Source organism: Emydura macquarii, unplaced genomic scaffold (genome assembly GCF_026122565.2).
Source record: "Emydura macquarii macquarii isolate MOO-44397 ecotype Brisbane River unplaced genomic scaffold, CSIRO-AGI_Emac_v2 contig_587, whole genome shotgun sequence".
Taxonomy (NCBI): Eukaryota; Metazoa; Chordata; order Testudines; family Chelidae; genus Emydura; species Emydura macquarii.
This window is the reverse complement of record NW_027130724.1, coordinates 9,697,998-9,724,760: the sequence shown is the minus strand read 5'-3', so window position 1 is coordinate 9,724,760 and position 26,763 is coordinate 9,697,998. Positions and strand designations below refer to the sequence as shown.

At 42.6% G+C, this 26,763-nt stretch overlaps 1 protein-coding gene and 1 long non-coding RNA gene across 6 annotated transcripts in view; both read left to right on the top strand.

Annotated features, from left to right (window-relative positions):
* Positions 1-811: 811 nt before the first annotated feature.
* LOC137147989 (uncharacterized) lies at positions 812-24,324 on the top strand. Its single transcript, XR_010918410.1, has 3 exons — positions 812-879; positions 23,719-23,863; positions 24,194-24,324. It is a non-coding gene; the product is annotated as an uncharacterized lncRNA (long non-coding RNA).
* Positions 24,325-25,917: 1,593 nt separating this feature from the next.
* Positions 25,918-26,763, top strand: part of KCNC1 (potassium voltage-gated channel subfamily C member 1) — a 145,047-nt gene continuing 144,201 nt past the window's right edge. For all 5 annotated transcript variants that reach the window (XM_067540664.1, XM_067540663.1, XM_067540666.1 and 2 more), the window contains exon 1: positions 25,918-26,631. In XM_067540664.1, coding sequence (XP_067396765.1) covers positions 26,062-26,631 — 570 coding nt within the window. In that variant the 5' untranslated portion in view covers positions 25,918-26,061. The remainder of the gene's footprint in view (positions 26,632-26,763) is intronic.

Below are 26,763 nucleotides of genomic sequence, written 5' to 3'. Positions count from 1 at the left end.
TGGCTGGTTGATTTATAAAGATAAAAGGGCATGTGCGTGAAGAGGCTGAGGGATGTGGGACATGAACTGTGGTCCTGGGGGAAATGGATTCCTGGGCAAGAATGCAGGTGAAGCAGTCAAACATGCATGATAATTGTAATTCATCACAAGGTTCTGCAATCTGATACAAAGTTCAGCAGTTTGTCACAGGGGGGATTGCCTCCTCATATGTGCTATATTATAAGTGAATCACAATGGCAAGCAGAGTGCTATGAGAAGTATTTACACAAGTTAGGAATGGCCTTTCCTGAAGTCATGAGTATCAGAGTTAAGCAGAGACACCTGAGGTTTATGATAAGCCAATCCTCATGAGTGATGTATCACTTACCGCTCTGCCCATTACTGTATATTTTGTAATAGAACGTTCCTTTCTTTTTAAATACCTGGTTTGTTTTCTTAATCATTAGATAAAAGGATTCAGTTGCCACGGCTTTGTTGACTGCAGCACAGCTGTGTGTTTAGCTGATTTTGTTAGTGGATTGGGATAAATAAACCTTGGGGACAGACTGACCTTTCAAACATACATTCATGTCTCTGTCAGTTGTTGCCTTGTGGTTGTTGCCAATAGCAGAAAATGTGCTGTTACAATGCTGTATTTGATGGGCATGTGTGATTTCTGGGACTTGGGTTGTTTTTCTTGATTAGTGGGTGGGATTAGGGTTCTGAGTGACAAGTTATTCTGCTAATGGGATGCTATGTGGAACATAAATGGTTTGGCCAGATTGTGAATTCTTTCATCACCTCGGTGAGCCTTTACTCATCTGAAGTGAGTGGGATTACTGGTATGAGTAACTGCTCACCATTGTGAGTCAAGGAGTCACACTCTGCCCCTTTGTGCAGGTACTGGGTTTTTTAATTGTGGCATTTCCTGATCAGAATTAATTGCTGACATTTCTTGGATGGTTTTGTGCTCTGTGTGTGTGGTGGTTGGATTTTGGTGGTGGTCATGTTTTAGTTTTTTGTGGTTTCAGATAAGAGTCTGTGAGCTTGTGCCTGAGAGATGAGCTTTTTCAGGGCGGAGACTGTGTGACAGTGTCTGTACAGCACCTAACACAATGGGGCCTGGAATCTGGTTGTGCCTCTAGGTGTCATTGCAATAAACATAAAATAATAAAGAACAATAACAGCATCTGGTTAGAAGTGTTACATGTTTCTGATAGTGTAGAACATTGATTTTTGCTTGTTTGGTGAAGCATTCACTCTTGGAGAGCATTTAGCATAACATGTCTATTCCTAAAGCAATGAGGAACTGCTGAATGGGGACTCAGGAGATCTGGGTAAAGGTCCCAGTTCTGCCACAGACTCTGTGTCCTTGGGTAAATCACTTAATCTCTCTGGGCTTCAGTTCTCTATCTGTAAAATGGAGAAAATAATACTGCTTTTTCCCATCCATTGTCTGTCGTGTCTATTTAGACACAATCTTTTCCCTGCAGAATTTACTGTAAATTCTGCAGGGAAAAGATTGTGTCATCCTTTATGAATGTACAGTACCTAGCACAATGGAGGCCCAATCTTTGTTTGGTGATTTAGGCATTGCACTAATACAAATCATATGTTGTTATAATTATTATTATACATTTACTCTTACATAGTACTCACATTGGAAAAAGGAATGGAGCCAATTCTAGGGTTTATAAACATGCTGCTTAGATGTTTATTCTGGTTTTAGGGCTATGCTGTCAAAAGATTTATGCTGCTAAGAGGTCTATTCTAGTGCTGTATGCTGTGAAATGAGCATAAAATCTAGGTGTTTTTATGAAAAAGCATTACATATACTATTATCATAAAAACACTAGAGGGCAGTATTTCTATGAAAAAGAAAGGTCTTAGGTCCTGTTCGTTTAAAAAAACAAAAAACAAAAAAAAACCCTTTCATTTAACCCTAAACCTATGTCTTCATCAGTTCATCATGTGAATATCATTCACACCACCAAAATAATTACTTCAAATTAATGGGCCAAATTCCTCCCCAGTATACCCCCGTCAGTTTCAATGCAATTATGGCAGAGAGCAGTTTGACTCAATGTTTGCAACTTTGTCTATAGGTATTAACACGGTGGTGCCAAATTCACGGCTGGCAAATGTGCATGAAGTGTTGTTTGTGGATGTGAAATCATATGTATGTGAAGTTATCCTTAGTAGTGGTTTTAACCTTTTTAGGGTGGGGACCACCCTTTTGTTCTGTGTTTGTACAGTACCTAACACAATGGGGTCCTGATCTATGACTGAAGCGCCTAGGTGCCACAATCATACAAGAAAAATAATAATGCTAATGGAGTTGCACCAAGGATTAATCTGGCCCATAACATTGTCACTATTATAGTGGCAATCTGATAAAAGAAGCAACATTTGTCCTACCTGTTAATTTCTTTTCTTAGGAATTCCTTGGGCACGAGTACCCCACTCACTTATGGTCTGCCTTACTGGAGATCCAGGGGTAGTTGAAACTGTTAGTAGGAAATAGGCCACTGATCAGAGTCACATCTATAAAATTCAGGCCCGAATGCGCTCTTCCAAAACTAAACAAATGCCAATTACATTAACAATATGACAAACTATCAAAGTAATGAGTCCAATTAACACAACTAATGATGAAACCGGCAGTTTTGTTTGAAATATTTCCTAGAGAGGTGTTAGAACAGGAGAACTCTGAGAAAAGAAGTTAATGTGCTCAGCTAATGTTCTTTTCATCCTCCACTATTTCTCAACTCCAGGGAAATGGCTAGCAATTTAGGGATCCACAAGGCACAGCACTTCAGCCAGCAGAGTAGAATCTCACTCAATCCCACCAGTTCCTGGGATAATATTGACTAAGGATTAGATTGTCATAGGCTTTTGCACGAGGTTTAAGGGGGGGGAGGATGAGCACTACTTCCTCCCTGAATTGTTCTTCTAAAAGCAGAGAGAGTTTGTGATGAACAATTATATTGTTTTTATTTAAACGTTACATAACACACACAACAGCAATTGGTTCTGACTGCAGCCTGCAGCTCCCTGCAATCTCAAGCTCTGCCTTCCAAAATGGAGTTGGCCTTGGGGCTCTGAACCTACACCTTACACAACAATAGCTACTCCACAGAATCCTCTGCTTGGCCTTGCTCAGACAGACTCTAAGCCATAGAGTGCAGGAAACCAGGGACTACCCTTCAGTGCTCTCCCTTATTAGTAAGTGGGCAGGTAGGAGACAGAGAAGGACAGGAATCCTGGCTCCACTCCTTACTTATCAGGTAGGCAAATAGGTGGGAGTAAGCTGCTCTACAACAAGATGTGAAGTAACTTACTCCTTTCCCAAACCAAAGGGGAGCAGGAGAGGAATTGTACCTCCTTGAGTCACAGTTCAGTCCTTGACCTGCTCCTGGGGTGAAGCAGCTACACACCACCCCTTACTCAGGACAGATCATAAAGTTACAGTCTAGTCCTCTGTGAGCAACCAGTGGAAAAAAAGCAAAGCTAAATCCTCACACTGTGGTATTTTGTTAATTTGATTGACAAGGACAGTTTAGATTTTGCTGTTTATTATTCCTGATAGTCTGCTAGAAAACATTCTGTAGCATGTTTCATAAAAGTCATGAAGTCTTAATAATATATGCTACAATGCTAGAGATCTGCTCCTAAATTCTGTGTGCCCTCAGCTGTCAGATCTTGGTTGAGAGGTCTTAAAGGCAGCCATTTTGTGTGTGTGAATTATGGGGGGGGGGGGCAGATTCATGAAGGACAAATTAGTGAGGTTCTTCTATTTTTAGTACCATGAGCAACCACAGCCTGGAGAATCCTCCCACCATAGGCTTTCTCTACTGATGACTCCAAATATAGCTCCATTTGTCCAGGCAAATCTCTTGTGTACATGTGTAAGCCTTCTGTTCCCTAGCCTTTTGGAGTGGGATTTGATGTTGTCTGGAGGGGGAAGCCTACTTGCTTCACAAGCTTCTCATATGCAAAATCTTATTCAAATAGAAGATCTGGAAACGCTTTTATCCTTTATCCTAGGGATGAAAGTAAATGAATGGAGCAAACAAATATTAACAGCACATGTTCTGTAGAAGGCTCTATTCTGCCCTCAGTTCTGTTCAAGGGAGTTGAACTGTGTGAGGACAGAACTGAGCACCTAGTATCTACGTTATCCATCTTCTATCTCAGCGGTTCTCAACTGGTGGTACGCGTACCACCGGTGGTACTTACCGCATGGCCGGGTACTACCGCCGGACGGGCCCTCCCACCCACCCTTGCGAAACTGCCGCCGAAAATGGGGAAACGGCGGAAGGGTTTCGGCGGCGGGCATTGTTTCCGCCGCGAAACCCCGCCGCCCATCTCTCCCCGCCGCCGCGAAATCCCGCTGGAAATCCCTCCCGCCGCCGCCAAACCCCAAATGGTACCCCAAATGGTACTTGACCTGACTGTACCTGGCCTGAGTGGTACTCGGGGAAAAAAAGGTTGAGAACCGCTGTTCATCTCATGAGATGGATTTGGATAAAAAAAAAAAGTTCAGACTCTACAATGCCTCTGCCTGGGTTCTCTGCATGGATTGAACCTAGGGTCTCTGACCCTGAAAGCACGAGTGCCTACTGGCTAGGCTGATGGCCAAGGTCCATTGGTTTAGTGGCAGTAGCACATGTGATCCAGCACAGGAGAGGGACAAAGACACACACACTGCCAGCCTGGGTTAAATAAATCCACCAATAAAAGAAGATTCCCAGGTGAAATGGCTACTAATATTAATGATTAGATCTTCATCCTGAAGATGGACATTCCCATACATTTGTTCTGTGGCGTTAAGGTTCAGGACATACTTTATCGCCTCACATGGAAACCGCAAACATTAGTGAGAATGCACCATAGCATTTCTTTAGCGCTATAGCTTGTGTCTAAGAGCTGATTGGTTGCTTTTCCATAGCGTTCTGCTTCATCACAGATATTGACTGAACCCAGGGCATTCAAACCTCTGAAGCACTATTAAGAAGGCATATTGAAGCCTTTCCAGTATCCATCATCTGCAATTTTTTCTTATCCATTCTTCCTTGAATGATTCTGCATGATCTCTGGGGAAGAGCGGAAGACAGTCATGCGCTGAACCTGCTTGTTGTGAGCCAGTTGTTCATGTTTTACCTGAATCTGTCACCTTGCCTCATCTGCTCTCTGGCCTCCTTTTGCAGTACGAGATGTGTTGATCTGATCTGATGTGTTGATGAGATGAGATATTGCATTGTAAGGGACTACATTGTGAGGGCTTCTTAGATGCAGATGGGGAAACATTATTCCTTAATCTTTTAGAGACATGGGATCTTTAAAACTAGAGATGGAAAAGATTGATTAGGTCATTAAGTGCCTCCACCTGCCAGTGAAGTGCTCTCGACAACATTTTCTAGTTCACACAGTATATTTTCTACATGATGCTGCTTTATTATAAGCACTAAGAGAATGAGTATTCCCTTTTAAAATGTCTGTGACAATGACTGGTAGCTAAGGATTTGCATGTTGTTGTAAATCCTGTATTAAAGATCGGATTTTCAAAAATGGCCTCTTATTTCGGGTCCCCAACTTCCGACACTAATGGTGGGATTTTCAGACAGGCTTGTCACTTGCAACTGCAATTGAAGCAAATAGGAACTTTGGCTGGGCTTGCAGACACCTGTGAGTATTTAACTTATGCAACTATACTGTCTGTACTATTACTTTGTCCTCCTAGCCACCCAACCCTATTTATTAACCTATTGCATATTATCTGAATCCTAGATTGCAAGCTTTTGAGGCCAGTGAGAGTCTCTGTGTTATTTTTTCTATCTTGTACAATGGGACCCTGTGCATGACTGTAGTAGAAATAATAAGAAAAATGTCTGGTGCTCAGTGGCTATGAAATCCAGGCCCTCGGTATCTAAAATCTGGCACCCAAAATAGAAGTATATGAACTTAGATGCCTCTTTAGAAAAGTGGGCCTCAAAGGAATTAATAATATTCTTACCACTCTACTTAGCAGTAACACATCTCAGGGAAACCGAATCAGCTTGGTTTCCCATGGGAGGAGAAATCAGTGATGTGGAGTCAGTGCAACTTGTTCATCTATCCTATATACACTAGTATTTGTACAGATTTGGGCACAGACAGCAACCAGGTAATCCCCTTTTTCAGAAATCTCCCCTGTTTTCAAGAACTTCCCTCTCTCCTGCCCCCTGCCAAGAACTATATCACAAAACAACAATATACCATTGCTCCAAAGACTGTACAACTGCAGGTATGCTAAGCAAAAGAATCTATAAGATTATCTGTAACATTTCCATCTAGTGACTCTCACCATAACAATACTGTAGCAACAAAACTGGAAGCCATATATCTCCATTCTCATACAGTCCTTGACTCTTCTGCTTAGACAACCAGCAAGGTTGAACTGTAATGACAGCTTTTAATTTGTGGAAATCCATCCACTGCGACCTTGACTGAGACCACTCAGGTATTTCTCATTAGCCAGTGAACAGCTATCAGATGGTAACAACTTCTAAGCTCTACTAGTGTAGGCTGAATTTGAACCAGCTCTTTAGAGGTGAGAAGATCCATATTCCATTTCCAGTGACACATTAGATACAACTTTTAACTTTCATATCAAGTAGAGCCACTAGATCATAATATATAGGATATATATATAACTCTCTACATGTTCAAAGAGCTTTCCAGATATTCACAAATTAATCATCATCATTCCTTTATGAGGTAACTAAGTATTATTATCCCCATTTTACAGATGGGGAAATAGAGGCAGACAAGTTGCTCCCAATGTCTTACCCTTGGTCAGAGACAGAGCTGGAATTAGATGTCAGGAATTCCTGACTCATAACCCTGTTAAGAAGTTGGTCCAACAAGAGGTATTACCTCACCTACCTTGTCTCTCTCATAACCTTATGGTTATTCCTGTACATCACTCTGCCTCTAGATGGTTCTTCAATGGAAATAGTAATTATTTATTTATTATTAACTAACTGTTTGCCTGATGTACCCTTGATATGTGTGCACTCTGATTTCTCCAGGTCTGTACTCTACAGGCCCACTCCATACCAGGGATCTATGATCCGGGAGGAACACGGGGGTTGGCAAAGTCGGGGCATGTCCTATTTAACCTGAGGATGTACTAAATTTACCATGGCTCCTCTCTATGCTTGGAAACCTCTTGAAGGGAGACTGCTGGAGCCACTGGCTCAGTGGTTATAGCTAAAACTATACTTCAATAACAGCAGAACAATCTTTAATAGCTTAGTGGAACTTCTCTCAGGGAAATACCGTGACAGTTGTGGACTGAAACTGAGCTGCTAGATCCACTGTGCATGAAGTACTGTAGGTTTCTACCCTGAAAACAGTGTCAAGTAAGGACTTGTCTTTATGTACAGTGGTGCACCTGTAGCGCTTTAATGAAGATGCTCGTACGCTAACAGGAGAGCTTCTCCCGTTGGCATAGTTAATCCACTTCCCTGAGAGGCAGTAGCTATGTTGGTGGGAGATTGCCTTCTATGATGAGATGACTGGCTCTGTGGATGTGGGGAAAGCGATGGACGTGATATACCTTGACTTGAGCAAAGCTTTTGATACGGTCTCCCACAGTATTCTTATCAGCAAATTACAGAAGTATGGGTTGACTGAGTGGACTATAAGGTGGATAGAAAGCTGGCTAGATCATCAGCCTCAATGAGTAGTGATCAACAGCTCAATGTCTAGTTGGCAGCCAGCATCAAGCGGAGTGACCCAGGGGTTGGTCCTGGGTCGGTTTTGTTCAACATCTCCATTAATGATCCAGATGATGAAATGGATTGCACCCTCAGCAATTTCGCAGATGACACTAAGCTGGGGGAGTGGTAAATATGCTGGAGGGTAGGGAAAGGATTCAAAGTGACCTAGACAAATTGGAGGACTGGGCCAAAAGAAATCTGATCATGTTCAACAAGGACAAGTGCAGAGTCCTGCACTTAAGATGGAAGAATCCAATGCACTGCTACAGATTGTGGACCAATTGGCTGAATAGCAATTCTGCAGATAAGGACCTGGGGGTTACAGTGGCAGAAGAAGCTGGATATAAGTCAGCAGTGTTCCCTTGTTGCCAAGAAGGCTAACAGCATATTGGGCTGCATTAGTAGGAGCATTGCCAGCAGATCTAGGGAAGTGATTATTCCCCATCTTTTTGGCGCTGGTGAGATCACATCTGAAGTACTGTGTCCAGTTTTGGGCTCCCCACTACAGGAAGGCTGTGGACAAATTGAAGAGAGTCCAGCAGAGGGCAACGAAAATGATTCGGGGGCTGGTGCACATGATTTAGGAGGAGAGGCTGAGGGAACTGGGCTTATTTAGTCTGCAGAAGAGAAGAGTGAGGGGGGATTTGATAGCAGCCTTCAATGGCATGAAGGGGGGTTCCAAAGAGGATGGAGTTAGGCTGTTCTCAGTGGTGGCAGATGACAGAAGTAGGAGCAATAGTCTGAAGTTGCAGTGGGGGAGGTCTAGGTTGGATATTAGGAAAAGCTTTTTCACTAGAAGGGTGGTGAAGCACTGGAATGGGTTACTCCTGCAGTCCTGACTCAGTCTGAACTCAGGCAAAATCTCACTGAAGTCAATCAGCAAAGCAGGACAGTATAACTTGGAATAGAAGATGAAGAAGAATCCAGTACCAGATCCCAATGAAGCTGCAAACGGAATTTAGATAACCACAAAGAAATTATCCAAATTTTGTCCCAGATACAGGACTGACCCTCTGTACTTTCGCAAAATGGACCAGGGTATCCTTTTTAAGTTTGTCATGTTTAAGTTTTGTACCTCAAGATCACAAGTGTAGTATGTTTAGAGGTTTAGTCCCTAGCAGATGCTTGTGGCTGTGCACGTGACAAAATCACCATATACTTCTGCACAGTTGACAGTAGCTTACCGGAAGATCCACAGGACTAGAATAATGGGGATGCTGCAAGTCTGAGTTGCACTGGCCCTGCTTTTCAGGGAAGTTTGCAAAGGACATACCTAAAATTTGCCTGACTCTAAACGGGTTTATTAGTCTCTTACTTTCACAAAACCTAAAACTTACTATAAAATAATCTGTGCCAACTGGGAGCGACGGGGGGAGGGGTCATGACATGGAAAGAGATGTATGAACTTTAAATCAGGGTATCCTCTTACTGTCCACATCACCATTCATATTTAGGGCCCAGGCTTTTGAACATACACTCCTCTGCTTGAATAATATAGAACAAGAACTGATCTACATATATCCATAGCATTACAGAAGTATTGCTTTGGATATATTCACAGAAACACTGATTTGTTGTAAGTTACTGCCAGCCAACATGTTGTAAATCATATGTTCTTTTAAAAGCGTGCTCTGTTTTAGTAAAGGCAAATCCAAGTTTGGGTCTTTCCACCCATCAATACAGTTATCTAATATCAGAAATAAATACCGTTTTCCTTTATTCATGGAGCTACAAGATAATGGCTGCCATTGTTGTCCAATCCGAGCAAGGTCTTCTCAATTCTCAAATCTGTGGAAATCTTTCCCAAAGGACATCTGCCAGAGGTGCTATGTTGCTGTATTCAAGGCTCAGTGTAAGGCCTTCCTTCCTGGATCAGTCCTTGCCAGTTTTAACTTCTCTTTTTCATTAATTCTTTGTAAGGGACTCTCTTTTTTTGTCCATTTTAATGGATTTTGGAATGGCTGCTTTCACTAGACCAGTTTTGTTTATTTGTGTTTCAGAAACCCATCTATTAAAAAAAAAAAAAATCTAGGTGCCTCATAAAATTCTGAATAAATCAGTTAACTAGGGTGGGAGATGGCAGAATTAATGTTCCTGTCTGGATTCACACTCACTGCTGCAAGAACATGTCAATTACATCTCCCTGCACCTGTGTGGCTCATTATCCTCCAGGAGGAATTCATCTGCATAGTCTCCCTTATTGAAGAGTCCTATGGGATTTAGTGGGGATGATGCAAATAAGGTGCTAAATAATTCTAAAATTATACCAGAGAATGAGACCCCCCTCTCTGCTCTTTGTACCCTCCTGTGGAATGCTATAGCAGTGATGTAATTCTCTATTAAATCCTAGGGGACGGTTCCAAAAACCTAGAGAAAGGTATCATTTCAAATTCAATGTTATAGTCTTTCCCAGGGGATTCCAACAGGAGAGAGTCCTAACTGTGTCTTTGACACCTTTGCACACATTTCCCCTGGTCTGCCCTCCATGGCACACTCCCCCAGAGTCCTCCCCATAGGCCAAAGCTCTGTGAGGGATGGGGAATCGGGTTGTGAGTGAAGCAGGGACATGCCTGCAAGCATGACTCCCTGGCTCATGCTACCCACTTTTGTGGCTGTACTGGCCAACTCTGGGCACCTGGTGTTACTCCAGCTGCCTCCACCTCTCTGCTCTGGGAGGCTTTTCTACTGCTGGGAGACCCAGCGGCATGTGCTAGCCAAGTGGATCTGGCAGAATCCAGAGATGAATCAGACTCTACATCAGTAAGCAGTGACTAAACGTGTGGTGTCTTTGGAGCAAGCACATCACGGTGCTTCACAAGCAAATGAACTATTTAAATGTAAACTTCCTGCAAACCCCAGAGCTTAGAAGGAAATTCACCCATGCTGTGCAGAACCAGCCCAAGGTCTTCGGTATCATGAGCCCTACATTAGGGCTGCACTGGAGGGCTGTGGATAGAGCAGCCCCCTGCTGAATGCTGCCCACTAGTCTGCACAGGAGAATAAGGAGGATCCCAAAGTGGGCAGGTTAGGGACAGGCTAGGGGAAGGGCTACAATATCCATATTTGCCAAGATCGAGAAGAGTCCACTACCCCATTTAAGTGGTACAAAGCAGCTGATGGTGCTTTCTGATCCACAAGCTGAAATAGCAGTATGGGGCCAGTTATGTCTTCACTGCAACCTCTGAAATTAGACCCAGGCTGGAAAGGGGGGATAGATTTTGCCTTTCCCAACCACTCTGGCTTCTCCCATATAAACCCAGTTACTCAGGCTCTTTGTGAAAGAAATGGATTTCATCTTTGATGCCAACAATTTAACTACCTTTGCTGGAACAATTATACTTCATATCCCTTCCTATGCAGTGTCCAAAAAATACTTAAACATGATTAAATATGGTCATATTCCATGTGACTGACTTGGTAAATATTTACTTGGGAGGAGAAAGGAAACAAATCACAGTTATTGATTTATCACATATTGGGAAGCTGGATTAATCAGGAGATTTATTGTTAATGCTTTAATTATTTAAATCAACATTGCTGAGATTTGCTCACAATGTTCTTGCCTTTCAAAGTCCAAAGTTCCACAGACAGTTTTAGCTATAATGATTTACAAGTAGTTTTCCCATCTGCTTGTCTAAGTACATATCAATCACTGTTGCGACCTCAGGGTAGGTTGGTGGAGCAGTAACAGCTGTAGGAGGTGATTTATTCAACAAAGATACAGCTCTGGCTGCAATATAAATACACCAATGAAGGAAAAATTATAATCATGTCAATGTACTAGAAAAATATTTGGTTTGATAGCAAAACATTCAAGATTTACAAAATACAGCATATTCCATTCTATATAGTCAGAAACATAGACCATAAACTTTTCCATGCTTAAATGAAAGAAAATATTTGAAGGGTTGAAATAAATGCATGGCTCAGTCAAGAAATGATTGTTGGCCCTCTTCAGTTATGTGTCTGTATGTAAATACACACACAAATTAGCCAAGATTTTTTTAAAAGTGACTAATAATTTTGGCTATCCCAGTTTTTGAATGTCCAGCATGAGACACATTAAAGGGACCTGATTTTCAGATTGCGCTGAGCATTCATTCTCTGAAAAATCAAGCCACTTTAGGAACTCAGATTGGATACCCCCCAAAACTGAGGCACCCTAAATCACTAGTCACTTTTGAAAATCTAGGCCTTAATATAGTGTGGTAGCTACAAGACTTAATTCATTGTTTTCCTCAGCATGCTTTTTCAAAGTCACTTTTTTTAAAGCCGTAGAAATATTCATGCCCTGCTAGTGGTGCCATAGTATCTTTGTCAGATAGCAGCAGTATTCTTTTTGTATTAGCAATAATCCTCCAATTTTATATATTGAATTTTTCCAGTCTTGTCTCACTGAATTTATACCAAATCCAGAACAGCTGGAGAAAGGCTAAAAATTTGCATCACCATTATATCCACCTCTGACTGCAAACCAGGGTCTTAGACAAACTGTACTCTGTGTTGCAGTTAATTGACTGGCTTCTTTAATATTTTGCTGTGTTTAGTTATAGCATTTCCTGGGAATGAGCACTTCTTTATCTGGGAATACTTATCCAGGACCAATCCCTGAGGAACTTACTAAGGCTCTGTCTACTCTCTGAAAGTTGTACTGTTTTAACTATAGTGGTATAATTAAAGCAGTACAATTGCCCTAGTGTGGATACAGCTATGCTTGTATAAAGGAGAAGGGAATAAGCTATAATGGTACAAGGCATCTTTCTACTAGTATAAATGCATGCACACTAGAGGCTGTATCAGTATCACTAGATCAGTACCAAAAAAAATCACACTCCTAACCAAAATAGTTACATTGGTTAAAAAAAATCTATGTGCAGACCAGACCTAAAAGCGTTTTTGTGCCATTTAGACACAGCCCTACACTGGGGGAAGTGCAGTACCACACTGGCCCAGATGGAATTCCTCCCCAGCCCACAGGGAAAGCCACCTACTGGTGCACCCTTTATGGGAGGATCATACCCTCATCGTGTGCTGGTCCCAGTCTGTGGACCAATACAGACAGTGGGTGAGGAGGAGGGGTGCTGTATAATGGTCCTTGGAGCACTGTATGTCTAAGGAAGGATGTTCTGTTTTCCTGAACTCCAGTTATTTCTGGTCCTGTTGCAAAAGATAGAAAGTTCCCAATATGGCCCCACGTATTTACTTAATGGGCTTCAGTGGGAGTTTGCCTGAGTCAGGATTGAGTGAAAACTAAGCAGCTCAGCATATGGTCCATAATAAACATGCTTTTGATTGTTTTGGGGTGGGGTTTTTTTTGGTTTTTTTTTAAGCATCAGTCCTGGCAGCCTGCATTTATCTAACTGTACTATAGAGGTCCCTAATAAAACACTCCATTATGTTCATTCTTTTCAAAAGTAACTTATTATCTGATATTTTAATTTACCTCTGCACAACACTAACAATTCTATAGTGCCATTCGTCATGAAGAAGGATCCCAAAGGGCTTTGCAAGATAGATGGCAGATGAAGACAGTCTTCACTCACTGGTGAAATGCAGCCCATTATGAATGGAAGGAGTGACATAATGAATGATATGCAACCCTGTAGGGTAGATTGTAACAAATGCTTAACAGTGCACAGCAACACTATGCAACAGTTTAAGACACGAAGTGAAGGATATTACATCCAGTCAAAGCTTAGGCAATTAGGAAAACAATAGAAACTTAGCTAGGCAGCATATTGGAACTGGAATTTGATTAGGACACTTTTGATCACACTACTGCTCTTGTAAAAAATTACATGACCGCTAAGGATCAGGTTCTTAGCTTCACATCTCTTCTCAAAGACAACACCCCACAGTAGCTCAATGCTTTGCCTAAAAATGTATGTCACCTACTGCATCACCAATACCTTGCACCCTAGGTTTTTCCATAGAAAGCTCTCAACCAAACGGTAGGCCCCATCTTGTTTCATTTGTGAGACCTAACTAGATCACCATCCGAAGTGGTATGGCTTGCCTTTTAGAAAAAGCAATAGCATATTTTGGACTCCCATATATACAAGAGTGGCCTTGTTTGTTTTTAAATGATAGTTTCAGGAATATAGTGAGTACATTATGTGCTAAAGTGTATCACAGCCTTCCATTAGAAGACCTTAAACTGAATGGTTACAAGAATCAACATTAACAGATAGAGCAATTCTTAGCATGATGTAATTGACAAACAGTAAAGTAGGACACAGATTGAATTACAATATAAACACATTTGCAAGACTAGTATTCTTCCTGGCTCTCTTTTGTTTTGAGATTACAACACAGAGAAAGAGAAACATATATATCTATAGCTTGTTCTCTCTTCCCCCCCCCCCCAAGCATCTAACTCCAAAATATTTTGAATTTCTTGCATTTTTGCTTTTACTGCGAATAAAATCCCTGCCTTCTCAATAACTCTTTTCTCTCATGAGTATCGTTGCTGTTGTAAATGATTTGTTAGAGCTGTTCCAAGAGTTTTTCATCAAGATTTTGTAAAACTGGTAACTTGATCACCTGGTAAAAAGAATTCAATAATTCCAGAGTTGCAGAGTGGCCTGTTTCCCCTTCTACTGACCCCCTAATAGAATTGCAGCAATATCTAGTTTGGGTTCCTCCTTGAACATTTCTGAGGACTGTGTTCTGCCCTCAGAATGTCACCCCTTAAGTATCTGCCATCCTGCACAGCAAACCTCCATCACAAGTCTGAATTAACTCTCTCCACTTTATGGAGCCTTTCAAGGGTGTAATCATTTGGGATATAATTGTGTATGGAGGTTAGAGGTGCATCTGAATGACTTTGCCATTTCAGAATGATCTGCTTCCAGTATGTGTGATTTTGAAATAATGATGTCCTTCTTTTGTGTCTTCTAGTACTTGTGGAGCTTTTTAGACAAAGGAGAATGCAGTAAAATGCAGAAGAAAGGTCTTGGGCCCGATTCTCCTTTCATTCACACCAGTATCACTCCATTGACTTCAGCTGCATTATTCTTAATAAAAACAATGAGAGTCCTGTCGCACCTTAAAGACTAACAAATTTCTGCAGGCATAAGCTTTCATGGACTATAACCCACTTCCTCAGATGCATGAAATGGAAATCATAGATAGGAGGTATATATACACATCCAAGAGAGGAAACAACAATGGGGAGGGCAAGTGCTAACAAAGTCAATTCAGTTAGAGTAGATGAGGCCTATGCAAAACCGTTGATTAGAAGGTGAGAATGTGTGAACAGTGACAATTACTTCTTGTAATGAGAGAACCATTCCAAGTCCCTATTCAGACCCAGTCCGATTGTGTCAAGTTTGCATATGAGTTCCAGCTCTGCAGTTTCTCGATGAAGTCTGTTTTTGAAGTTTTTTTGTAGAAGTATAGCAACTTTCAAGTCAGCTACAGAGTGTAACTCTTATTCTTGATGTACATTGATATAAGTAAGAGGAGATTCATGTCCCTTTAATAATTGTTTCTTTTAAGAATAATCCTCTTTATTTCCATAGGGTACCTTTATTAGCTGTTTTCCTCTACACCCTGACATTGGCTAGACAGGGTGGTCTTAGTGGAAAGCCTTGAAGCTGGTTCTGCTCAGGGGTTATCCAGTTTTTCTGTGGGTTCCTCTGTCTTTTTCACTTTGGTGATGAGATAGAGAAAGGGCAGCTTTGGAAGTGATAATCCTCTGAGAGTGGTGTTAGGAATTCCATTCTTATTTTTACATTTTTTTTTAGACAGCTCTAATTCATGATCTGTTTACAGGAGGGATTTAACACAGCACCAGGTAATGTCATCAGGAACTCTCAAAATAAATGAATACATTAACCTTGGAAGCAGATTTAGTTTCACAGAATTGTTTCTTTCATTTTAGGAGACATTTTGTTGTATTCCTAAATTGCAGTGCTCAAAATGGGGAGGAGTGAATAAAGTAGTTGGCAGAGTTCAGAGCTCTTCATAGATCTAAGATCCTTCCATGTTCCCCTATGTAATTAGGCCCCCATTCAGCAGAACACTTAAGCATGTGCTTAAAGTTAAGCAACTGAGTTATCCCATTGACTTCAATGGGCCTACTCATGTGATTAATGTTAAGCAAGTGCTTAAGTGCTGTGCTGAAGCACAGCCTCATTAATGATTGGATAAAGTTCAGTTTTAATACCTGGATTCTGTCACAATTTAAAACACCCTATATAAATAGAATAAAATTTCAATGCCTTTCCTAATTTTTCCTATAGTCACCTCCATGTCTCCAACATTCTGATGACGCAGGAAGAGTAAGCATTTTGTTCACTTTTGTATCTTGACACCAGGCATCATCTTTGTTGCCATATGATTCAACTCCCCAGGGTAATAATATCCTGGGATAAACAGACTATATTCTAGATGGAGCTCTAACAAATGCTGTTCACAGTATAGCATTCCCTCTTAGGTTCACGGTCTATTCCTCTTTTAGTGCAATCTGGTACATTTTTGATATTTTGGCTGTCAGTGTTAACGGTTTTTACACAATCACCCTCAAATCAGTTTTCTGATCAGATTACCCTGATTGACAAAAAAATTGCACCTTATTTCCAGCCTGAATTGGTTTAGCTTCAATTTCTAGCCATTGGATCATGCTCTATCTTTCTCTGTTAGATTGAAGAACCCATTATTAAATATTTGTTCCCCATATAGCTACATATAGAGTAATCAAATCACCCCTAACCTTCTCTTTGTTAAGATAAATAGATTGAGTTCTTTTTGTCTGTCACTATAAGGCATGTTTTCTAATCCTTTAATCATTCTCATGGCTCTTCTCTGAACCCTCTCCATTTTAATCAACATGCTTCTTGAATTACGGGCACCAGAATTTGACGTAGTATACCAGCAGCAGTCATACCAGTGCCAAATACAGCCGTAAAATAACTTTTCTACTCCTTCTCCAGATTCCCCTATTTATGCATTGCAGGATTTCACGAGCCCTTTTGGCCACATCATCACACTGGATGCTCATGCTTAACTGATTATCCACCTTGACCCCCCATATCTTTTTTTAGGGTCTTTACTTTTAAGGATAGAGTACCCCATTGTGTAAGTATGCTCTACATTCTTGGTTATATGATCTTGCCTGTTTACATCAAAGTTAGTGGGAGAAGAAACATTAATCTTCCAATTTGAGGATCTCTTCCCAACACCTGCATCCACATAACTTACACAAACAGCCTTAATTCAAGCTCTAAACTTGAATATTTTCCACTTATAACTACATTTTTATATTATTCCTAAGAGAATTTCCCTATCCAGACAGCTATTTTGCTTCAGATTCCACAATTCTTTATCTCACCCATTGATCTCTGATGTGGAATCTTGTCAAATGCATTTTTAAAATCTAAATGTACCATATCAACTCAGATTCCCTTATTTATTACAGCTGCAGTATCTTCAAAGAACTCTTGCAGATCATTGCAGCATGACCTCCCCTTCCAGAGTCCATGAAGGCAATTTTTAATCAAATTATGCGTGTCTCAACATATCCTTTCAGATAATTTCTGACGTGCCTGTGTTACCCTTTGTCCCATTCCTGCACAACGCCGAGGAGAGAACCAAGGGTGGCATGACAGGAGACACAAAATGTCCCTCCTCTCCTTCCATAGTCAACTCTGTCCTCTACCAAAACACCATGAAATCTAGGGGTTATGTGGGATAAAGTGACATGGCAAAGTAGAGGTAAAAAGTCAAACAGACATTCTGAGTAAGATGTTCCCTTTCTGCCATGAGTTATAAAACTGGGTGCTAGTTAATGTGCTTAAAGCAGCAATAATTGTTCCCCTGCACAATATGAGCTCTATCAGAGGACTCACAGAGCATATGCACTGACAGAGTCAATAGCAGCAAGACCAGTACTGCTGCCATTACTGAGAGTGGGCCTGAAAGGACCATCTGGCCAGTGAGCCACATTTTTTAGGTGGGGTTTCCTCACAGGTCCCCCAACCACCATAACTTTTTCAGGCCCTGTCTGCAATGCATCCCCACTTATCCCTTGGATTATTATATTACTACTACTAATGGAATAACTGTTGTCCAACCACAGTGTGTTAAAATCTATGCAGAGTTTTTCATTATTTTCTTCCCTTCCATGTGCTTTTATATGGGAAGGAAACATAAGAACCTAAGAATTGGTCCTTAAGAAATTATTTCCTGATATACCTCTTGGCCTTTGTATTTTTAATAATGTGATAAAGTGACTATTTTTCAGACTCAGCAATTTATCCTGAATCTAGCAAGCTTTTATAACTTGAATGCTTAGAGTTTCAAACATGGTAATAGCTTTATTGAAATGGAACTCTGCCAGTATATACCATCTCAGGCTCTGGTTCAATATGTATGTCAGGTAAATGAAAATTCTAAAATATAATTTCTAACAATTTTGTGGATAAGTCAATGGAGCTAGACAGATCTATTCCAGCTGAGGATCTGGTCCATTAAAATTCTGCATTGATTATGCAGCTGCAATTCATAAATAATTAAATAAATTATCAACAGTTTTCTCCTACATCTTACTAGCATATTTTACTAAGACACCTCCACACCCTATATGAACATGAGATAATATGACGATTGGTTCATCAAAGTTAATCTCTCAGAGTTACAGTGAAACACTTTGTCCTTTGTTTAAATAATTAGAAGTGATTATTATTTATTCATTGGTAAGCACTGACCGTGTGCTTGCCACTGTACAAGCAAGAGAAGAAAACATGGTTCCTGCCCAAGGAGCTAAACACTGTCAATTTATTCTCAAGTTATCTCGTAACTGCTTACTGTAGGGTTTCTTCCTCTGAAGTAGCTAGGTCTGGCCACTGTCGGTGGCTGGACACTTGACTAGATGGACATAGGAACATAGGCATTGCCACACTGGCTCAGACCCAAGGTCCATCTATTCTGGTATCCTGTCTCTAACAGTTATCAGTGCCAGTTGCTTCAGAGGAAGGTGTAAGAACCTGGCAGTAGACAGATGTAGGTTAACCTGTCTCCCCACAATAGGTTTATCTGATCTCCAATAGTTAGAGACTGTCTTAATCCTGAAGCATGAGATATAATATCACTAGTAGAGTTTGTGTTTGCACTAAATGAACTTCGGAAATTCTTGTTATCCATATAGATGTCCAAACTCTTGAAGAAATAGATTGGCTCCAAATCTGAAGTAGTTGTGGGTCAGGACAAAGTCACAAAGTTCAGCTACTAGGTGTGACATATCATCATCAGGGAAAATGTTCCTGATAGCTTGTAGTCCATCTTTGTGTGGAATGTTGGCGTAGAGAGCTTCTACATCCATAGTGGCTAGGATGTGTTTTCTGGGAGATCACCGATGGATTGTAGTTTTCTCAGGAAGTCAGTGGTATCACAAAGATAGCTAGGAGTGCTAGTGGCATAAGGCCTGAGGAGAGAGTCCATATAGCCTGACAGTCCTGCTGTGAGTGCCAATGCCTGAGATGATTCCCTAGGAATTCTGGATGTCCCATCAGGATCCCCTAACCCACAAATACTTCAGATTTGGAGCCAATATATACCTTCAAGTCAGTGGCACAGCTATGGGCACCCGCATGGCCCCACAGTATGCCAACATTTTTATGGCTGACCTAGAACAACACTTCCTCAACACTCGTCCCCAAGCACCTCTCCTTTACCTATGCTACATTGATGATATTTTCATGATCTGGACCCACTAGAAAGAGTCCCTCAAAGAATTCCACTGGGATTCAATAATTTCCACCCCACCATCAACCTCAGCCTGGACCAGTCCACACAAGAAATCCACTTCCTGGGCACTACAATACAAATAAAGGATGGTCACATTAATACCACCCTATACCGAAAACCAACTGACCGCAATACATATCTTCATGCCTCCAGCTTCCACCCTGGACACATTACAAGATCCATTGTCTACAGCCAAGCCTTAAGATACAACCGGATGTGCTCCGATCTCTCAGACAGAGACAAACACCTGCAGGATCTCCATAAAACATTCTTAAAACTATAATACCCACCTGGAGAGGTGAAGAAACAAATTGACAGAGCCAGATGGGTACCCAGAAGTCACCTAATACAAGACAGACACAACAAAGAAAACAACAGAACACCACTGGCCATCACCTACAGCCCCCAACTAAAATCTCTCCAACACGTCATTAAGGATCTACAACCTATCCTAGCAGATGATCCCTCACTCGCTCAAGCTGTGGGAGGCAGACCTATCCTTGCTTACAGACAGCCGCCCAACCTGAAGCAAATACTCACCAGCAGCCGTACACCATACAAGAAGAACACTGACCCAGGCACATACCCCTGCAACAAACCCTGTTGCCAGCTCTGCACACACATCGACTCTAATGACACCATCACAGGTCCTAACCACATCAGCCACACCATAAGAAGCTCATTCACCTGCACATCTACTAACGTTATATATGCCTTCATGTGCCAGCAATGCCCCTCTGCCATGTACATTGGCCAAACTGGACTGTCACTACGCAAAAGAATAAATGGACACAAATCAGACATAAAAAATGGCAACATCCATAAACCAATCGGAGAACACTTCAACCTCCCAGGACACACTGTAGCTGATTTGAAAGTTGCTATACTTCTACAAAAAAACTTCAAAAACAGACTTCAAAGAGAAACTGCAGAATTGGAACTCATCTGCAAACTTGACACAATTTAACTGGGTCTAAATAGGGACTTGGAATGGTTCTCTCATTACAAGAAGTAATTGTCACTGTTCACACATTCTCACCTCCTAATCAATGGTTGTGAATAGGCCTCAACTACTCTAACTGAATGGACTTTGCTTATACCTAACTTCCCCATTGTTGTTCCTTAACCTTAGATGTATATACCTCTAATCTGATTTCTATTCCTTACATCTGACGAAGCGGGTTACGAAAGCTTATGCCTGCAGAAATTAAATTTGTTAGTCTTTAAAGTGCTACAGAACTCTTTTTTTAATTTAAAATAATGTGTTTCTTCATGCATGTTAAATTACGCTAGGCAATCTCTTCTGCAGGCAGAAGACTGGTTATTCCATGAGTTCTGAGCACAGTCCCAACTATTTGCCAATCAATCCAATATGATGCTTAGTATTTAAAAAAATAAATAAAAATAAAAACAGTCTGTGGTTGTCTCAGAGATACAAAATATAGTGTAAAATATCCATTAAGGCAAACCGAGCTATGAAAAATATCTACAAAACGAAGTCTGATATAGTCAGTCTCCAATTTTACTCTGAAAAATCCCATGAAACTGAAAGTTTAAAATAGGCACCAGTCATAATAAGTGGAAAGGTGGCTTGAGTTCAGCATGCTTGGAGCTGTAATGAGCCCTGAATGTCATGAAGTAAATGTGAAATGGCCTGTTTTTGAAGCCTTAAGCATTTAATGGCCATGTTCTGAAGCATATTACTGAGGGTAATTTGAGGTCCTATTGGTCTATTCTTCTGTCAATGCAGAGGTTCATAGATTCCAAGGCTAAAAGGGACCATTGTGATCATCTAGTCTGACTTTCTGCATTACAGAGACCACAGAACTTCCCCCAAAATAATCCCCAGAGAATATATTTTAGAAAAATCATTCAATCTTCATTTAAAAATGGTCAGTGATGGAGAATGCACCATGACCGATGGTGATTATCAATGGTTCCAATGGTTAATTACCCTCACTGTAAAAAAATGTATGCCTTATTTCACTCTGAATTTGACTACCTTCAACTTCCAGCCATTAGATTATGTTATACCTTTCTCTACTAGATTGAATAGTCTATTATTAAATCTTTGTTCCCCACGTAGGTATTTATAGACTAATCAAGTCACCCCTTAACCTTCTCTTTGTTAAGCTAAATAGATAGATTCAAAGAGCTCAGTCACTCTAAGGCATATTTTCTAACCCTTTAACCATTCTCATGGCTCTTCTCTGAATGATCTCCAATTTATCAACATCTTTCTTGAATTGTGGGCACCAGAACTGAACATGGTATTCCAGCAGCAGACATACCAGCACCAAACATAGAGGTAAAATAACCTTTCTACTCCTGCTTAAGATTCCTCTGTTTATGCATCCAAGGATTGCTTAAGCCCTTTTAGTCAGTTTTGCAATGGGAGCTCATGTTCACCTGATTATTCACCATGACACCCAGAGTCACCACTTCCCAGGATAGAGCATCCCATCCTGTAATATGGCCTATATTATTTGTTCTTAGATTAATACATTTACCTTACATAATACCTTAGCCATATTAAAATACATATTGTTTGCTTGTACCCAGTTCACCAAGAGATCAAGATTGCTATGAATCAGTGAACACTCCACTTCATTTTATATCAATCCCCCAATATTTGGATCATCTGCAAACTTTATCAGTGATGATTTTATGTTTTCTTGCAGGTCATTGATAAAAATGTTAAATAGCATAAGGCCAAGAACTGATGCCTGTGGGATCCTGCTGGAAATACATTTGCTCGATGACGATTCCCCATTTACAATTACATTTTGAGACCTATCAATTAACCAGTTTTTAATCCATTTAATATGTGCCATGTTAATTTTATATCAATCTAATTTTAATCAAAATGTCATGTGGTATCACATGAAATGCCTTACAAAAGTCAAAGTATATTATATCAATGCTATTACCTTTATCAACCAAACTTGTAAACTGATCAAAAAAAGATATCATTGGACAGGCTCTGTTTTCTATAAAGTCATGTTGATTTCCATTAATTACATTAACTTCCTTATGAATTGAGTCCTATATCAGCCATTCCATTATCTTGTCTGGGATCAATGTTGGTCTTACAGCCTAGAATAACCTGGGTCATCCCAATTAACCTGTTTAAAAGTTGGTGACTTACCTACATTTCTGGCCCTCCCCACATAAGAATGGGCCCTACTGTAATAATTTAGAGAAAATCACTTTGGTACATTGGCTGGGATTTTCAAAGGAGCAGGTGCCCCACCCCAGAGAATTAGTCTGCCTTGAAAGAGCCTAGCTATTATCTTTATGTCATCAACATATGTCTTTCCAAATAACCAAGGCTAAAGGATCAATAAAAACAAACTATTTAACACTGAGTACAATCATCCACTGGATTGTCCTGGAGCAGAGGAGATACAAAACAACATAAAAATTAGGGTATGGTATGATCTACACTAGAAATGCTACAGCAGCACAGGTACAGCTCCACCACTGAAGTGCTGTATCATAGATCCTTACTACACTATGGATCTAGCCATGTCTACAGGAGGGCTTAGGTCAGCTTAACTACGTTGATCAAGCAAGGCATGACATTTTTCACAGCCCTGAGAGATGTAGTTAAACTGACCTAACTGTAGTGTTGACCAGCTCTATATCTCCTTGAATCAAGAGTTCTGGCAAATGCCCGGCCTGTGAATAGAGTGGTGAGAAGACCTCAGTACATTCTGTGGGGTGTACATCTATCACTAGCCACATGTTCCTCCATGAAAAACCATGACATGATGCTGCGCAATCACTAGCTTATATAATAATTGCGTAGCTAATTCACAATCAAATTGGAATGATAGTATTTTTACACCCACTTCACGTGCATTTTGAACAATGACTGCACAAAGGTGCAAGATAATGGAAAAAGAGGCCCAGGGTATTTTGGTTTATTATGTGGCCAGTGTAAGATTGATGAGTTCCCTAGCTTCATTTCCTTGCTATTCAATGCTTTGACTTTATAAATGATGTCACTTAGCAATTTTAACTGACTGAAACTTTTTTTTTTAAAGAGCAATTCAGCGTCTGGAGTGGGCCAGCACTAACGCGCAAAAGACACAAACAGGCATCTAGATAACATATTACTTTTCACCAAACAGCTTTACCAGCCAGGATATATATTTTTTTAAATCGGAATTCTCATCGTATTTAAAACCAAATAAAGGATAACATTTCTCTTTTTCTTCAGATGCATTCCCTGCTCAATAAGGGCCATTTGTCAATAATTACTCCTCACTGGACAATAGCACAGAACAGGTGCGGGAAGCCATTTCTGTAGCGGGTGTCTGTCTGCCCTCAGAAGTTGCTGCCGTTGTGTCAAGGAAGAAGGACAGGTAAGAGGCAGCATTTTCTGCCAGCGTCACCTTCATATGTCAGAAATTGCTATTCCAGCACCAGGGCATGAGGAAACATGAGGGGAAGCAATTTATTATAGGATTCCCTGTCATCCATCACCAATTGCTATACCTGTGCCACAGAATTAAAAGGAAGCGCTTTTGATGGGGGAGCACACAATGAGCTGGAGATAACGTCAGATTTTTGCTACCGGCAGCGAAATCTACAGGGAGGCAATTTTCTGACTACCTCACCCGGCTGGCTGATTCAGCCCATTCATTATATTGAAGGCGACTCAATATGACCTTTTTTCCTGCATATTTCCCCAGGAAGACGGAGATTTCCACTTCAGTGTCCTCAGCACAAAAGAGAAGCAACCAAATAAGCAGTAAACCTTCCCACACGATTTGCCTGGGGACCGGGTTCTTGGACAATAAAAATGTCAGACAGTCCGCCACTGCAGCAGCCGTCTTGAAGTTGGTAATTTCAGGTTTTCCGAGGGAGGAAGGGGCGGGAGGAGAAAGAGCGAACTAGACCCGGCTGAATAACGGGAGCTGGTTCAGTGCATTGTCTGATTAGCCCTTCCCTGAGAGCCCCAGGGGCGAGGAGAATACAGCGGGCACGGACTGCTTGGCCGATCTGGCCCAGCTGCGCTCTTGCTCTTGCTGTTTGCCTGGCCCCACACACGCAGGGGAAGCCAGCCTCGCCGGGAGGAGGAGCTCGCCATGCCAGTGGGGCTGCAGTTCAGGTGATTTCGTGTGTGTGTGTGTGTGTCTGCGTGCGTGAGCATCTCCGCTTCTGCATTAGGACCCAGGGAGAATTGCTCTATTCAGAGCCCAACGCGCCTGCGCCGGCTTGAAGTGTCCGGAGACCGGGCTGGCTGGACCGAGCAGCTAGTTCCCTGCTGGCACGCAGCCTCCAGCACCACCTGCGAGTCCACGGGCGGGCCGGGCCTGGGGGCTGGGGACTGATCGCCGCATCACCAATGCAAGCTACCTGAGGCATCGCTGTGTGAGAGAGCCCGGCTGGATCTGCTGCCTGAGTCGCGGGGGACGGAGGAATCAAGCGTCCCCCCCCCCCTTTTTTTTTTCTTTGCAGCCCCCCCCCTCGCCTCCCACCCGCTGCAGAGGAGCAAAACCCCGGAGCCCAGCCGGCGCGCTGGAGCTGTGGGATCGGCGCTGTCCGTTCAGCACCAGCCGCCCCTGCCCTCGTCCACCTCCTCCTTCAGCGGGAGAGCAAGGACCGGCACAGCCAGCCGCCGGGAGCCGGGCGCCCAGGACCGGCTGCGGAATGTGATGTGACTCGACCCGGAGAAGGGAAGCCCCCAGCCGGCTCCGGCTCCTTTGTCTGGATGCAAGACCCGCAGCTCGAGGTTTCTGTGGCCCTTCGGCTTCTTCTCCAGTTCTAGGGCTTTACCTTCGCCCCCCACCGCCAGAGAACTGGGGTTTTGTTTGGGGGTGGTTGGCGTTTTTCCCCCCCTCCCCCAAATCAGGATCGCTGCGTCCAGTTCTCCCTCACTGCAGCTGCCTCTGCTCCTGTCTGTCTCTCTCATAGAGACTTAAACTCCAGCACTAGCTAGAGAGAGGGTTTTTTTTTCAAAATCATCAATAGCTCTGGGCTATTGCCGCGGCTGGGCGCTAGTATCCGCCCCATCCCACCCCCGTTGCCTGTCTGGCTGCGCTCCCCTCCCACCCCCTCTTCCACCCCCCTCCCCCTGTTTTTGCACCCAGCTGCCACCATCCTTAACCCCGCCCCCTTCCCACCTAAGAGGTTCCTTGACCAGATGTGCAGCCCTGGCTTCGTTTTGGGCCACGTCTAACTAAGGCGAGATCCTCCCCCCTGCACCATCGGTAGCTACCTGGAAGACCTTTGCAACTGCTGTTCTTGGGGAGTGTGTGATCGCTCCTCTCTAAACCCTTGCTTCCAACAAAACAGGCCACGAGTTTCTAACTGCAAATACAAGAAAGCTGAGGACTGCCAGTGTTAACTTTCAGTGGTGCCCTTGGGTTGGTAGCCGTTGGAAGAAGAGGGACAAGGGGCTGACACCAGTTGGGTGCCCTTTGCCTCGGTGACTCCTGCCCACCTCGATAAATCACTGGTTTAGGTATCAGCTGCAAGCAAGAAACCACCCCCTTCTGTGCTTGCTGGGCGCCGTGCTTCCTTGCATGAGTCTGCGACATGCCTAATAAGAGACGCGATGGGCCAGGGCGACGACAGCGAGCGCATTGTGATCAACGTGGGAGGGACTAGGCACCAGACTTACCGCAGCACCCTGCGCACCCTGCCCGGCACGCGGCTGGCCTGGATCGCTGAGCCCGATGCCCACAGCCACTTCGACTATGACCCCCGCACGGACGAATTCTTCTTTGACCGGCACCCGGGCGTCTTTGCCCACATCCTGAACTACTATCGCACAGGCAAGCTGCACTGCCCAGCCGACGTGTGTGGGCCTCTGTATGAGGAGGAACTGGCCTTCTGGGGCATTGACGAGACGGATGTGGAGCCCTGCTGTTGGATGACCTACCGCCAGCACCGCGACGCCGAGGAGGCTCTCGACAGCTTTGGTGGGGCACCACTGGATAGCAGTGCTGAGGACGCAGATGCCGATGGCACCGGTGACTCCGGGGATGGCGAGGAAGAGCTGGAGATGACTAAACGCCTGGCACTCAGCGACTCGCCAGATGGCAGGTCCGGGGGCTTCTGGAGAAGGTGGCAGCCCTGCATCTGGGCACTTTTTGAGGACCCCTATTCCTCCAGATATGCAAGGGTAAGCTATACAACCAGCCACTTAATCACCACACTTACAGCTTGCCTAGGCTATTCCCCCCACCTCAGTCCTCCTTGCTAACTTTGTTACCCTCAGCACTATGCTATGCTCACTCTAGCGCAGACACACAGG